The following is a 14,799-nucleotide window of genomic DNA, read 5'->3' as shown; positions in this document are numbered from 1 at the left end:
TACATTTTCAAAGATGGAGCTGGTATTGTTCTTTATCTTTCTTACCATCAACAAATCCCATGAAAAGACAAAAACAACAGTGTTAGTTCCTCCCTCAGTACTGTCTGTGGCACTCATACCTAAGCCCATTCGCTCCAACTGATAATGTAAATCTTTTAAACAAGTCACAAATATATAAAAATAAAGAAAAACTAAAACATCCGGACACTGTAGACTAGAGTTAATATAGTTAGTTGTGCACTGGTGGATGACTATTTTCAGCTATGGATAAATAACACGTGGTGTGCTAGTGAGTATTTAGAGCACCAGGGCAGTGTATGTGAGATTAACTCAAAATATCTATGGTGCCTAATGTCATCATAATGACAAGAAAAGCGGTTCGATTGTCAGCTCCTCCTGTGTACATGTCAAAGTACACAGGAGGAGAGCAAGACAATGAGCCCCAATTGCTCGTAATGATTAGGACAGTGCATGGTAACCTGCGCCATTGGTGTGAGCATGTGTGTAAATGGATCGATAGGTAAATTGTAAAGAGCTGCCACTTACCATGTATATTTGCCATGTAATTTATGTTTTATTGTAGTTATTGGACAGTGGAGGTCTATGGCAATAAGATATATCAAGCTTTGGCCACACAGGCAAAAGCTGTTAATAGGATCAATTAATTATCTTTGCATATTCATTAGATTTGTTAAAGGTGCTAAATACGGGATTGGGAGCATTTCTGCTGCCTCTCAACTGCTCTCAACATGGTGACAGCAAACTGGTGGCTCACAGCTAACAGCGCTAATAGTGCTAACAATGCAAAACAACAGTGAAAGTGCTGACAGAGCTAACAGTGTTAACCTGGGGGGGAACCGGAGGGTGGGTGCTACTCTTCTGTGACAATGCTGTCAGTTGGGACAGCGTTATCAGCTGTAACCACTGTATGAGAGCAGTTAAGAGCGGCGGCCGTGAGCTAGCCAGTGGGGCACGCTCACATGCACGGACATGCCCTAAAAGCACGGCCGGCCGGCCGGCCCGGCAATGTCAACAAAGCACAGAGAAGCTCTGATTACAACACACACAGAGGGAGAATGACTTAATTCTCTGTTTAGGTAGACATTACTCTATATCTTTACATAGCAAATAGTTGTTTGCTGCTATATTAATGCTCTGGATATCAAATTTAGCACCTTTAACAATAATAAAAACGATAGAGTATTTCCAACCTTATCTTTTAAAAGGTTGATTTACCCAAAATGCCTATTTGTTTTATGTGTTTTTGGTATGTAGCCATGCAGACATGTTATGCTTGCTGCATCCGCGAGGGTTGCAAGTGTCCGCACGGCCAAATTGCCATCACACCATCAGATACGGCCCTTCGCGGCAGTTCCGTGCGGCAGGTTTTCGCCTGTCGGCACACATCCAAATTTTTCTAACTACGCGGACGTGGATGGGCGGAGAAAATTGAGAACTTTGAGGAGCTTTGAAAATGTCTGTTTGCCGCAACGAGAAATCCACACACAGTATACAAGATTAAAACGCTTTCTTGTCACAATTCCACGTCAGCACATGTCGGTGCGGCCGTCCTTTCGGAAAGTATAACTGAAGCTTTAGATTTACGTGCTTAGGTTTTGAGATATCTATGTCTGAGATTATTGCAGGCACGACAATATAATGCAGGTGAATAGAATTCCCATGCTTTGTGTCTGTTTCACTTTGATATAGTATTAGTTTGTTCCATCCTCAAAACGTGCCCTCATTCCTCTCCTTTGCACTTCTTTTTATACGACCAGGTGATCCAGCTGTATGAGACCATGTTAGTGCGTCATGGTGTCATGCTGGTAGGGCCTACTGGTGGAGGTAAGACCACTGTCTACACCATCCTGGCAGACACACTGGAGACCCTCCATCTCACAGGCCACGCGGCTAACAACCCCTTCTATCAACATGTCAAGATCTATGTTCTCAACCCAAAATCAGTCACAATGGGCGAGCTCTATGGAGAGGTACAGTAGGCAGGAGAAGAAATTGCACAGCAGCTTCTTCATCTCTCTCCCTATATTCATTCATTACTTTCCTCTACCCCTCAGGTTAACACATTAACACTAGAGTGGCGTGACGGACTGATGGCGCTGAGCGTCCGTGATGCGGTCAGCGACACCACTGACGACCACAAGTGGGTGGTCTGCGACGGGCCAGTTGACGCCCTGTGGATTGAGAACATGAACACGGTGTTGGATGACAACAAGATGCTCTGTCTGGCTAACAGCGAGCGAATCAAACTTACTAATTCCATACATATGGTGTTTGAGGTTAGAGCTGAGCATTGTGAAAGTACAGTTTCATGTTTTGTCTAGTCAATAAGCAGTTTTAACCCCCTGAGACTCACAATTCCGAACCAAAATTGCTGTCTTTCAGAAGCAGTAGCAGGCTCAGTTTTAGAGTAAAGGTACAGAAATCATATAAGACTAGAAAACCAAATCCAATCAATTGATAACAACCATGTCATGCTAGCTTGTCAGGAAGGAGGCTAAATAACGCTCCAAATTTAGGCTACATTTTGCAAGGAAAAACTAGCATAGTGATTTTCAAAGGGGTCCCTTGACCTCTGACCTCAAGATATGTGAATGAAAATGGGTTCTATGGATACTCACGAGTCTCCCCTTTTTTGGGGTCAAAAACCATGCAGTATTATGAATGCAGTAAATGTGTTATTCTAAAAATGGTGTGATAGATTGGATATGACTGTAAAGCTAAAACTCTTGTGGATCCAATGAGCCCAGTTGTGTTCATGTGTGATGATGTTAGTCCCCATAGTAAACATTTCATTGTAGTGAGACCAATTTTAGAAATTTGAGGTCACTGTGTAAAATGACCTATGGTGACCTCTAGGATAATCACAACCTCATGAAACTTTACAAACTAGAGACCTTCAGAGGCATTCAGAGGATGGATGTCTTGCCTAGGTATATTGACAATAAGAAAACTCCAAATGTCAAAAGTTTTATATCAAATACCAAACCACAGCATGGCTTTTTAATTATTTTAATTAAATCTTTAAATTTTTTATAAATTCTTGAATGTCAACATTTTTTCACATTTAGCACCAAATCTGGGTAACAAATGGTTTCAACCCCAAAACTGCTTCAACAATTTATGAGACATAATAGAGCATTAGCTGAGCTGCATCTGAAATTAATCTTCAGGTTCCCAGCTTTCAGATGATGTACACCACTTCTATGTGACATCTTCTGCTGACCTGCTATCTCCCCCTAAAAACCCTCTGCCCCACCCTAACAAAGACAAAAATGGGTGTATTGTGGGTCTCAGAGAGTTAAACTCATAGTGTTGAAGACGGGTCCAAGGGTAAATGGCTAAAGCTTGTGCTTACATTGTTCCACAGTAGTTTGTACTCCTAGCTTTTTGATCTCCTGTTTTTCAGGTCCAGGACTTGGCTGTAGCATCTCCAGCCACTGTCAGTCGATGTGGGATGGTGTATATTGACCCAAATGAGCTCAAGTGGATGCCCTATGTCCAGACATGGATCAGTGGTCTAGGAGACAAGGTTATACATATTCTATCACTCTTCTAATTCTGCTCATAAGTCATTTAAAATTGCAAAATCCCTTTTGAAAGTGTCTAAAAGCATGCTCATTGTAATCTAATCTAATTATGTATTCTCTGTTTTGTGCACTGGTACATGAATGGTAATGTGTCTTTTCAGGCATCACAGGCAGACAACCTTTAAGCTTCAGCATAAACGTTAATGACAGCACATCACATCAAAGTTTATAGCTTGCAACATTTAGCCCTGAGCCTTTTAGGGTGACTCAACACCGCAGTGACAGTGGGTCATCTCTCCCGTCAACTTTTAACACTCTCTCCCCCACTTTCTAATTGACTGAGACTCTTTTGTTTGTTGACAGGGTCTTTATCTGTCATTTGTTTGTTGCTTGTGTTGTCTTTCTTGTCCATGCCTTGTCCTGTTTTCTCTCCACATTTATCTGAAAAACTTCTCCATTAAAGCGGTAGTAGGCAGAATATTTTTGGCATTATTGGGCAAAAATTCCATAATGACCCTTCAGCATATTCTAATTCAAGTGTTCTGAGAGAAAACTAGACTTCTGCATCTCCTCATGGCTCTGTTTTCAGGCTTTAAAAAAATCTAGCCTGTGACGGGAGACTTTGGCCAATCACAGGTCATTTCAGAGAGAGGGAGCTTTTTTGGCTGTTTTGGCAACTTATTGGCTGTTCATTCAACGGAGGCAGCCGTTAATCAGTCGCAAACTCCGATCAAACGGTAAAATTAGGCAGCGCTGTTCAAATATGAATCAATATTCTGTTACTGTGATGCCTATTTCTCGTGTAAAATGTTTTCAGTAACATCTTGTAGTGTACTGTTTAGCTGTAAAATGAGAAAGTTTGTGACCTGGCCGCCATGTTGAGATCAGTTGAGGAAATACCAAGCACCGCCCACCAGTCGGAGCAAACTTTCTATTTCATGAATCTCATCTCATTTCAACTTTCATGGTGGGCGGTAAACAGTACACTTAAACATGTTTCTGAAAACATTTGATGGGAGAAATAGGCATTTAAGTAACAGAATATTGATTCATATTTGATCAGCGCTGCCTAGTTGGACCGTTTGATCAGAGTTTGCGAGGAATTTTTCAGCTGCTCAGAGACGGAAAGGCTCCAGCTCGGCTTTGATTGGTTGTTTTCCTCCAGTCTATGAAATTTTGCAGATGTCATTAGGAGCACTGGAGGACACAGAGGCACATGATTTTTTTTCAGATTACCTGTCTCTACTGACAGGATATAGTGATCGTTTTATAAAAATAACTTTTTTGAATCATATTTGCTCAAATCTGCTTACCTCAGCTTTAAGAAACTTCAACCAGTTCTTTAACAAGCAACATTTTTGGGGGAACGGACTTTCTTAGATGTATTTCACAGTGAAACGGAATATTTGAGCAGTATACAGTTAGAAGAGGGATTTAAATCAAATCCATAGCATTTGATTGGACTGCTAAAAAGTGGGCGGGCTTAGAGTTTAGCTTGATATGGAGCTACAGAGCAGAGGGCTGTTGGCTCCACACACACGTCTCTCACATGTTCTTAGATCAGGAGGAGGAGGACGAGGAAGAGATGAATGGGAAATTTTCAACTGGCTCCGTATCACCACGGCGCGGGCAGTACAAGCAGATGAACAGCGCCCGGCCTTCCTGCATGCGGCTATCGCCTGAGCTCCCCGCTCACCTGCTGGCAAAACTCCGCCAGTCGTTTCTTGTCATCCGCCGGACGTTCATCTGCATGTACTGCCCGTGCTGCAGTGATACAGAGTCGGTTGCAAATCGGCAAAGTTTCCCTTGAATGAATTCGGCCACGTTGTTTTGGAAATGAAAACACTGTTTTTGCCCACTGATATCCAAACACACATCTCTTCCTATCTACATATTGTTCTGTTAGCTACTAAGATTTTTTGTAAACACCCCTCAGTGCAGGATGAGCCATCAAACATTTGAAACAGTTTTACAGTAGAGAAAAGACAGGGATTTGATGTAAAAATTGACATATATTTGGCATACAGGAGATAAATGAACAATTAACACAGGAACACAGGATTAAAACTGGTGTGTTTTTCATTTCACAGGGACTTTAAGTGTTTTTACATTGTGCTTTGTATGGGATAACTTTGATTACACCTTCAACAAATTCGTGGATTTGTCAGAGTTAGAGTTTATTAGAGTTTTTAATTCGCTTTGTATTGATTTCCACTTAGCTATTCCAACTGAGGGAGTCTGTTTCTCTGTGTCTCTTGGGGACAGGGAGAGCATTGCCCATACTTATTCCAATTATCTGTTTTCTTTGTCGAACACTCTCCTTCAAATTAGCAGCTTGTATACAGTACCTGTGCAAGGAATAGTTTAACATTTTGGGAAATAAGCGTATCCCCTTTCTTGCTCAGAGTTAGATGAGAAGATCAATACCACTCTCAAGTCTGGCCCTTAAAAATGAAGCTACAGCCAAACATTTTGCTTAACTTAGCATAAAGACTGAAAAAAGCTAGCCTTGCTCTGTTCGAAGGTAAGGGAGTAAGTTCCTCTAAGAGATGCTGGAAGTTGGATTTTTTTTTTACCTTTGCACAGAGCCAGGCTAGATATGCCTCCCTCCCCCTGCTTCCAGTCTTTTATGCTAAGATCATATAACTGTCTCCTGGCTGCAGCTTTGTATTTAACAGACAGATATGAGCGTGGTATCGACCTTCTCATCTAAATCTTGGCAAGAATAAACATTTTCCCAAAATCGCGAACTATACAACTATATAGTTAAACTAACCAAGTTGCCTCAGTGATCATGTAGATAAACATATCTTAAAGGAACAATGTGTAACATGTAGGGGGATCTATTGGCAGAAATGGAATATAATATTATTTTTTTAGTGTATCATCTGAAAATATGAAATGTGTTTTTATTACCTTAGAATGAGCCGTTTATACCAGAGACTGTATATAAAGATGGATGACATGATAGCTCCCCAAAAGTGAAGCCAAAGCATCTTGATTGCCCCCCTGGTGGCTGGTTACAGTATAGGTCATAAATCCCGCCCCTTCCATGTCAGCGGATGGGCCAAACTAAAAAGTCAAAATACATGTCAAATATTAGATAGTTCTCATCACGCCAAGCATTCACTTTGTTTTAATTCGTTATTTGATACCATAAAAAGGGGGTGAGACGTCATGATTGAGAGCTGTGCGTCTCTCTCGTTGACAAGCTCCGGCCGTGCTCACTTTGCGATTGGTTCAGGCCGGTGACCTCAAGACTGTGGCTCCACTTCCTGATCACAAATGCGCAGACTCTGACTCCAAATGCCGTCAAGATCTCAAGATGACAGCTCCCATATCCACGATATTTTGGCTTCACTTCTGTTCATTGGAAAGAATTGCAGACACGTTGTCCATCTTTATAAACAGTCTATGGTTTATGTCTACATCGGCCAATGTAATTCTCCTCCACGCTTGGCACACGGGAGGAGTTTAAGTTGATTGCAATCTGCAACCTCACTGCTAGATGTTGCCAGATCCCACACACTGCACCTTTAAAGATCACTGCATAATCTTACCTTCCTCTTCCTGTATCAATCTCTTCACTCCATGCTGTCTCTGTAGCTCCCAGACCCAGTGCGAACATACCTGCTGGAACTGTTTGAGCAGTATGTGGAGAAGGGTCTTCAGTTCGTGTTGAAGCATTGTACCCAGGCGATTCAACAGGTGGACATCAGTAAAGTCAACACTCTGTGCTCCCTGCTGGAGGCACTGCTGCTGTGCAAAGGAGGGCCAGACCTTGAAATGGTACATTAAACACAAGGCTTAACTGCCACTTTAGTCTATTTCAGTTCTGTCTATGGTGCCACACAGTGGCCAGTCTGTTGGTGTGGCTGCTAATGAGGATTTTTGCACAATAACTCGGCACTATAGACCTTTTCATTGCCATTCTGTTGCTAGAGCAATAGCTTTGGGCCCAAGTTTACTTCCTGTCAGCTGCTGCATTAACAAACATTGCAACAGGAAATACGAAGGGGCCTATTAAGAATGTTTATGTTGTCAAGTTTGAAAAGGTCGTAATTAAAAAGATTGTTATTGTGGGTAAGGTCAGATGACAAAGGCAGCACCTCTTCTTAAACCACACCTAAAGGACCAATGTGTAGCATTTAGGGGGATCTATTGGCAAAAATGCAATATAATATTAATAAGTATGTTGTTCATTAGTGTATAATCACCTGAAAATATGAATTGCTGTGTTTTCGTTACCTTAGAATGAGCCATTTATATCTACATTAGGAGCAGGTCCCCTCTCCACGGAGTCTGCCATTTTGCACCGCCATGTTTCTACAGTAGCCCAGAACGGCAAACCAAACACTGTTTACTTTTCCTGCTTGGGTCGGAGTTGACAACATTATTCGCTCCTGTTGCCACCGCTCTCTCTCTCTCTTGCTTCACTACTTACTTCCCATGTACACACACACTCTACGCACTGGCTCTGCTCCAAATGGATCTAGAGAGGCATTTTCCCGTCGGCCGTCGTAGCTCTCCAACACGCTTGGCACACAGGAGAGGCTTCAGTTGGTTGCATTCTCTTCACCTCACCGCTAGATGCTGCCAGATCCTACACAGTGGACCTTTAACGCCACTAACCTTATAGATCAGGGATCCCCAACCTTGTTTCTTCCTTTAATACCATTTCAGCCACCACAGTCATATTCTTCTATTATAATCCTGCCATAGGTGAAGGGCTTTTTGTGTTTCGTTAGGATGTACGCCACTAAACGAAGGTTCAGTTGCTGCGTTGGTCTTCTTCGTCAGTTTGTTAAACAGAGACTGTTGTCTTTTAAGCATTGTTTTCAGCTCTTTTACCTTCTCTGTTTGCAGACTGCTACCAGCTGGAAAAATTGGATAGTAATGAAAACAGGTTTACGAAGTGACTCTGTGTTATCAAATGTATGTACATAGTCTTTGAATCTTTAGTAAGACACTCAGAAAGGGGAGGCAAGCTACTGGTAGCTACTTGTAGAAGACCCCTGTTATACAAATACACACAGTAAATGTAGCTTCATGCCATTACTTACTGACTGAGCTTCTTTCTCTTTGTTTATGTCTGTCTGTGTGTGTTGGTGTCAGGATTCCATGCATCTCAACAGTATATTATGTCAGACCTTCATATTCTGCTACGTGTGGGCAGTAGGCGGAAACCTGACCAGTGCTCACTGGGACGCTCTTGACACCTTCATCAGGGAGCAGTTTGAAGGCAACAACGATGCTAAGGTATGCACAGACCCACAGATACACACAGAGATAGGTGGACAGGATGGAGGGTCTTTTTGGCACTGTATTGTACAGTATTGTAATATTTGCAGACACCACATTGTGTTCATATCACACTGACATGCATAGAGACAAAACTGTGTGTCTCACATGTCCAGTGTTGCTGTTAAAACTCTTTTCTGCCACTCAAGGATTTTTTTTATTCATCTCTCAACTGTTACTGAGAGTCAAATCCATTTATCAACGCCTTTGCTGGTATTAGCATGAAATATGTGAAAAGGCCTGAAGGTTAGCTCGTATTATATTACATCAAAGTACTCTTGGCACAGGATGTATATATCTAGCTGGAGCACATCTCGTTTGAAAGAGGATTATGATGTCAGTCACTCGTGTGAAATGAAGACATTAAGAAAGAGCATCCACATTGTACATTTTAGTCAGGTAACATATTGGAGAGGTAAATCAGATAAAATGATGTGCTTTGTGACAAGATTATAAGAGGCCTTTGCATATCATTATCCAACAATACTTTCCCAACTTTGCAGAGTTATGAATCGGTTGTTGTAGAATGGAGGAGAACATTTTTATTTGTAAAGAAGGTGCACATATTTTTGTGCCATGAATCACATATATGATGGTTGTCAATTTAAAAGATAATTTTGCTTGTCGAGAAAGTCGCAGTTTGTTGTAAAACTGTTGAAGTATCAGACTGTGAAAATACGTAATTAGAAAGACTACACACCCAAAACTTGCGAAGTGGCGTCTCTTGTGAAAATGTGATGCGCAATTAATGTTTTGACATGGGAATCTTTTTCACGGCGGAACAGTAAACAAATCAGCTCTTTATACATCCATGGTAGCAGTGGTGTTCATTCAGACAGGTAGTCTTTAGGTTGACAGAATGGACACATATTTGACAGGGAAAAAATGAAAAACAGAGGATGCTGCGGAGACAAACAAGACAATATGCTCATCTGACAATAATCAAAATATGACGAAGTAGGGCTGCACCGAGTAGTTCGAAGCTTCATTCATAATGTTGACATTCTAATTATTATTAAACTTACAGAAACATTAGCCTGCCTTCCACCTTCTCTTCCCTCCTCTCTCTCAAACACTCACAGAGCGAGCGACGTGGTGCTCCGTGCGTCTCTGTAATTGCCTCAGTCCTCAGTCCAAAATTCAAAATTCATTAAAAAAGAGAGATCGTATTATTTCCAAAATTCACTACATGTTTTTATCTAAAGAAATATTCTGCTTCAGTCCATACTTTTTGTCGTTCAGCCTTTCAGAAACTGTTTTCTCTCCTGCATACACCTGTAACGGGGCAGCAATACAAGAAAAACTATGGCAGCTGACAATATGAGACCCAACAAATTAAGAAGACATTTAGAAACATTTCATCCCAGTCACGTCAATAAAAAAAAGTGGTTTGATAAAGTTTAACCCTCATCCTACCAACCTATTTAACATACTAGGACTACCGATTGAATAAACTATAAAAAACCATCAGAGGTAAATGTTAACTTATTTCTTCTCAAAACATTATTAGTTATATAATTAATGTCATCTGAAGAAAAACAACAGTTAATTATTATTTTAGGAAAGTTACAGTTAAAATGCATATTGTTTAAAATGAAAATGGACCCAAGCATATGAGTAAGTCTGTGTCTGCTGCATCCGTATCTGTCTCCTTCACAATGACTGACCGTGTCCCTACCTCCTTGAGAACCACTGCTAGAGATGAAGGAAGGCGGGGGCTGTTATGAGTCCTTCAGCCTAACAGGAAATGGAAAGTTAATTGTTAGAGAGGTTTGACCTGGCTGGCAGTAGTAGCAGATGATTGAGCGAATGCCTTACTGACGGAGGCAGAACACACTAGGGTAGGGACATGACTCACTTACCTGAAGGTGGAGTGAACATGTAAGTGAACATGTAAGTAAAAGGTTCATGAAGGCTGCAGAGTATCATCTGGAACATCCCACATGCTCCCACATCTGTGCATCGGTCAGTGCATAAGGAGCTGATGATGTTGTTGTTTCTGTGGTGTTGTGTGCATTTGGGAATCATAATATTATTTAGATCACAGGACTGTTTTTGTGTTGTTTACCATGAGATGAAGCCAGTGTAGCCCAGCTCCCAGCTGTGAAGCTTAAGGGAAAACATACTGCACACACACACGCACACACATCAGTAACAGCTTCAAGATTCAGGGAAACAAACATGGCAGACAAATACTAATTCACATGCCGCAGGGAAACTTCCAAAGTGCCACATAAGAGACATTTCAATCAACAACAGAGTAAAATGAGTTTCTTTAATGCCCACTTTCTGAGGAGGTTTTATAGCTAACAACATTCAGTCTACTGAAGGCACTTGTATACTTTTTTTTTAGAATTCATTACACTATATTTGCCTTGTTTTTTTGTGCATTTTCATGTAAATTAATGTGCGTTCATGTGTGCCATGCAGCTCCCGAATTATGGCACCCTGTGGTCTTTATACGTGAACTTTAACCACAAGCGTCTGGAGCCATGGGAGAAGATAATCCCTTCATTTAAATACAACAGGGAGCAGCCCTTTTTTGAGATGCTGGTCCCCACCACAGACACCGTCCGCTACGGCTACCTGATGGAGAAACTGCTATCTGTGCGACGTTCTGTTCTCTTCACTGGCAACACTGGAGTGGGGAAGGTAAGGATTCATGGATGCAGTAGCAACACCGTGACATACTGCACTTTAAATAGTAGTACACTGACCTAATAGACAGAAGTTAATTAACCTTTGTGCCTCACTTTATAAAAAGGTCTTTTGCTGTTCATTTGCATGCACTGCTATGCCACAGTGACAAAGAGCAGGCCGAAAATTGGAAAAGCTTCCCCTGAATGAATTAGGCCCTGTTCAGACCTGGCATTAACATGTGTCCTGAGTGATCCGATCACAAGTGGACAGCTCTAACCTCTAAGTATGTCTGTTCACACTTGACATTAGAATCTCCACATGCGTCTTGAGTGGCCACTGGTGATCGGATCTCCCTTCCTTGCTCCTTATGCAAATAAACACGTAATAAACAAATGGCTAATACAGCAGACATTGTGACGTAATAATACATGAATGTTACTCGCAAATTAATCACACATTTTTTATCTGCTCAAAATGTACCTTAAAGGAGATTTGTCAAGTATTTAATACTCTTATCAACATGGGAGGTGGCAAATGTGCTTGCTTTATGCAAATGTATGTATATATTTATTACTGGAAACCAATTAACAACACAAAACAAATGACATTATTGTCCAGAAACCCTCACAGGTACTGCATTTAGCATGAAAAATATGATCAAATCATAACATCAAGGGACCCCTTTGAAAATGCCCATGCCAGTTTTTCATTGCAAAAATATAGCGTAACTTTGGAATGTTATTTAGCCTCCTTCGCGACAAGCTAGCAAGACATGGTTGGTACCAATGGCTTTAAAACTGAGCCCGATACAACCTAAAAATCACAAGTTGCGTTATTATAGCGTTAACTTTGACGGCCCTAATTTATATGTGTCTGTCCCTTACAGTCAGTGGTGGCCCGGGGCCTTCTGAACAGCATCCAGGAAAAGGAAGGATACCTCCCAGTCTACATCAACTTCTCAGCTCAGACCTCCTCCGCCAGCACGCAGGAGATCATTGAGTCCAAACTGGAGAAAAAGAGGAAAAACATTATGGGTATACAGTATTGGCTCGCAGTTACATTATCACACAACCATTCATTCGCAATGTAGAAAATCTGTCCAGAAGCATTTCTTGTTATTGTCCTTAAATGAGACAGTTTGTCTGTTCTTCTAGCCATCCATTCACATATCTGGACATACAGCTGTCCTTCACGATTCTGCTTTTTCAATCCATCAACATACAGTATCATCCTTTCTTGTCAATCTGTACATCTCTTAAACCTGTCCTCCTTCTCTCTTTATCCTTCTCCCTTTCCCTCCCTATAGGTGCTCCTGGTAACAAGAAGTTGGTGGTCTTTGTGGATGACCTGAATATGCCTAAACTGGACACTTATGGCTCTCAGCCCCCGATAGAACTCCTGCGTCAGTTCCAGGACTTTTCTGGCTTCTACGACAGAAACAAATTCTTCTGGAAGGAGATCCAGGTATACATGTATACAAATAAGATGAGCTGCATCGTAGCGGCGCATTTGACAGTAATGATTTATGTATGAACATGGAGCTGCATGGAGTTCAGCAGATGGCTGTTATACTGTCCAATAGCATGTGGCTGTCCCTTTTAATGCATATGAATCTGGCCTTCAGTATTCAGTTCGAACAGTTGTTTTAGATATAGCTTTTTAAACATTCATACATTTTGGCAACTAGGTTTGTTTGTTGTCTTTTGCCTTGTTCACACTACACGACTTTAGCCCTGATTTACCACTCCCCGACAGTTTTTGGAGGTCCTCGACAAAAGCCCCAGATTAGAGGCAAATCGGTGTTCGAGCGCTATATGTGAACTGTTCAAATACGCTCGTCGAGAGGCTTGCCAACGCTCACCGATGCATCGCAAACACATTCCAGATATCTAGTATGCTAAATATCTGGACCTGTCGGGGAGTCAGGCCACGAGCTACAGCCAATGAGAGCGCGAGACACGGGTTGAGGGGAGACGTGGAGGAGGAGGGGTTGCCTGTAACAATAGGAACTTACTGTATGTGTTGTATTTGCAACACGAAGCAAAGTTGTTGTTGCACCTAGAGGAATAAATAGTAAAAAGAAGTGTGGAAACCTGTGGAAACTATTAAGGCTATTTTGTAAATATGTGTCAACAACAACATCAGCAATGTGTCTCGTGCATGGTATCACGTCATTTACCGTGTATTTCTCTTGTGTTTTCGTGACAAAACGTAGTTTGGAGACCTCATTGAGGATCTTGTAGTGTGTGACCCCCTGTTGCCAGTCAGTCATGTAGTGTGAAAATCACAACGACTTCAAGACCGATTACAAGACAGCAAGTTGTGTTGTGTGAACAGTACAGCGAACTGATTACTTTGAAAGTCTTGTAGTGTGAAATTAGCATTACAGTCAATCAGTCGTCAGTTATCCTAACCTCTAGTCAACTCAACCAATATTTCTGCAAACTGGAGTCTTTAGGGAACATATCACAATATATTGAATCGTTACCCCTGTATCGTGATACATATCGTATCGCCAGATTCTTGCCAATACACAGCCCTAATGTTCAACACAGAAGATACATCCTCCAAACCAAGACCGTTTTGGAGTTGTTGTAGGGCACCTAAGGCAGAATCTGTCTAGCTGTTTCCTCCAGTTTCCAGTCTTCATGCTAAGCTAGGCTAAACCACCAAGGAGCTGTGCTTAACACAAAGAGAAGAAAATGATATTGACGTTCTCATCTAACTCTGGGATGGCAAACAAGGCTATTTCCCCAAAGTGCCTTTTTAATATCGATTGGTTAAAAAAGTGCAGCTGTAGCTCTTTAGTTTTTGATTTTACACAGTCGGCATCAACTTCATTTGTTTTTCTAGTTTGACTTTTAATGGAGTCAGTCCTATTTATATAAGAAACCCATTCATCTTGTGCGCCTGTGTGTGTTTGCATCTGTGTTTGTGTTAATGTAGTGGACCCATATTTGTATTCCGCAATGTTTCCTGCATTTAACTTGTGCTATACAACCACAGGGACACACACACACACACACTCACAAGACTGATTGTACTTTAGGCTGCATGTGATGTCTTGCAGTATAATGTAGTTGACTGTGTGTATGTGTGATGTTGGAGTTGCACATAAGCAATACATTCAGAATATTGTGTGTTAATACACTGCACCACAGACCGACAAGGTCATACACATGCAAACAGCATATACTTATACACTATATATATATATATATATAAGTATATTCATTCAGAGTTATCAGAAAAGGGTTATATTCAGGCAGGAAGTGTGTGTTATTTTTATCTGGAAACAATGAAAGCAACC

The 14,799-nt window shown here is 41.3% G+C and overlaps 1 protein-coding gene across 2 annotated transcripts in view; it reads left to right on the top strand.

Annotated features, from left to right (window-relative positions):
• dnah6 (dynein, axonemal, heavy chain 6) overlaps positions 1 to 14,799 on the top strand; it is an 88,375-nt gene that overhangs the window by 28,452 nt on the left and 45,124 nt on the right. For both annotated transcript variants that reach the window (XM_037765283.1, XM_037765284.1), the window contains exons 37-44: positions 1,779 to 1,991; positions 2,076 to 2,297; positions 3,428 to 3,550; positions 7,155 to 7,337; positions 8,664 to 8,807; positions 11,280 to 11,501; positions 12,376 to 12,523; positions 12,796 to 12,953. In XM_037765283.1, the coding sequence (XP_037621211.1) occupies positions 1,779 to 1,991; positions 2,076 to 2,297; positions 3,428 to 3,550; positions 7,155 to 7,337; positions 8,664 to 8,807; positions 11,280 to 11,501; positions 12,376 to 12,523; positions 12,796 to 12,953 (1,413 nt within the window). The remainder of the gene's footprint in view (positions 1 to 1,778; positions 1,992 to 2,075; positions 2,298 to 3,427; positions 3,551 to 7,154; positions 7,338 to 8,663; positions 8,808 to 11,279; positions 11,502 to 12,375; positions 12,524 to 12,795; positions 12,954 to 14,799) is intronic.

The sequence above is a fragment of the Sebastes umbrosus genome, chromosome 3, assembly GCF_015220745.1.
Source record: "Sebastes umbrosus isolate fSebUmb1 chromosome 3, fSebUmb1.pri, whole genome shotgun sequence".
Classification (NCBI taxonomy): domain Eukaryota; kingdom Metazoa; phylum Chordata; class Actinopteri; order Perciformes; family Sebastidae; genus Sebastes; species Sebastes umbrosus.
The sequence above is the reverse complement of the archived record's forward strand: the minus strand, read 5'-3'. Positions and strand labels throughout refer to the sequence as shown.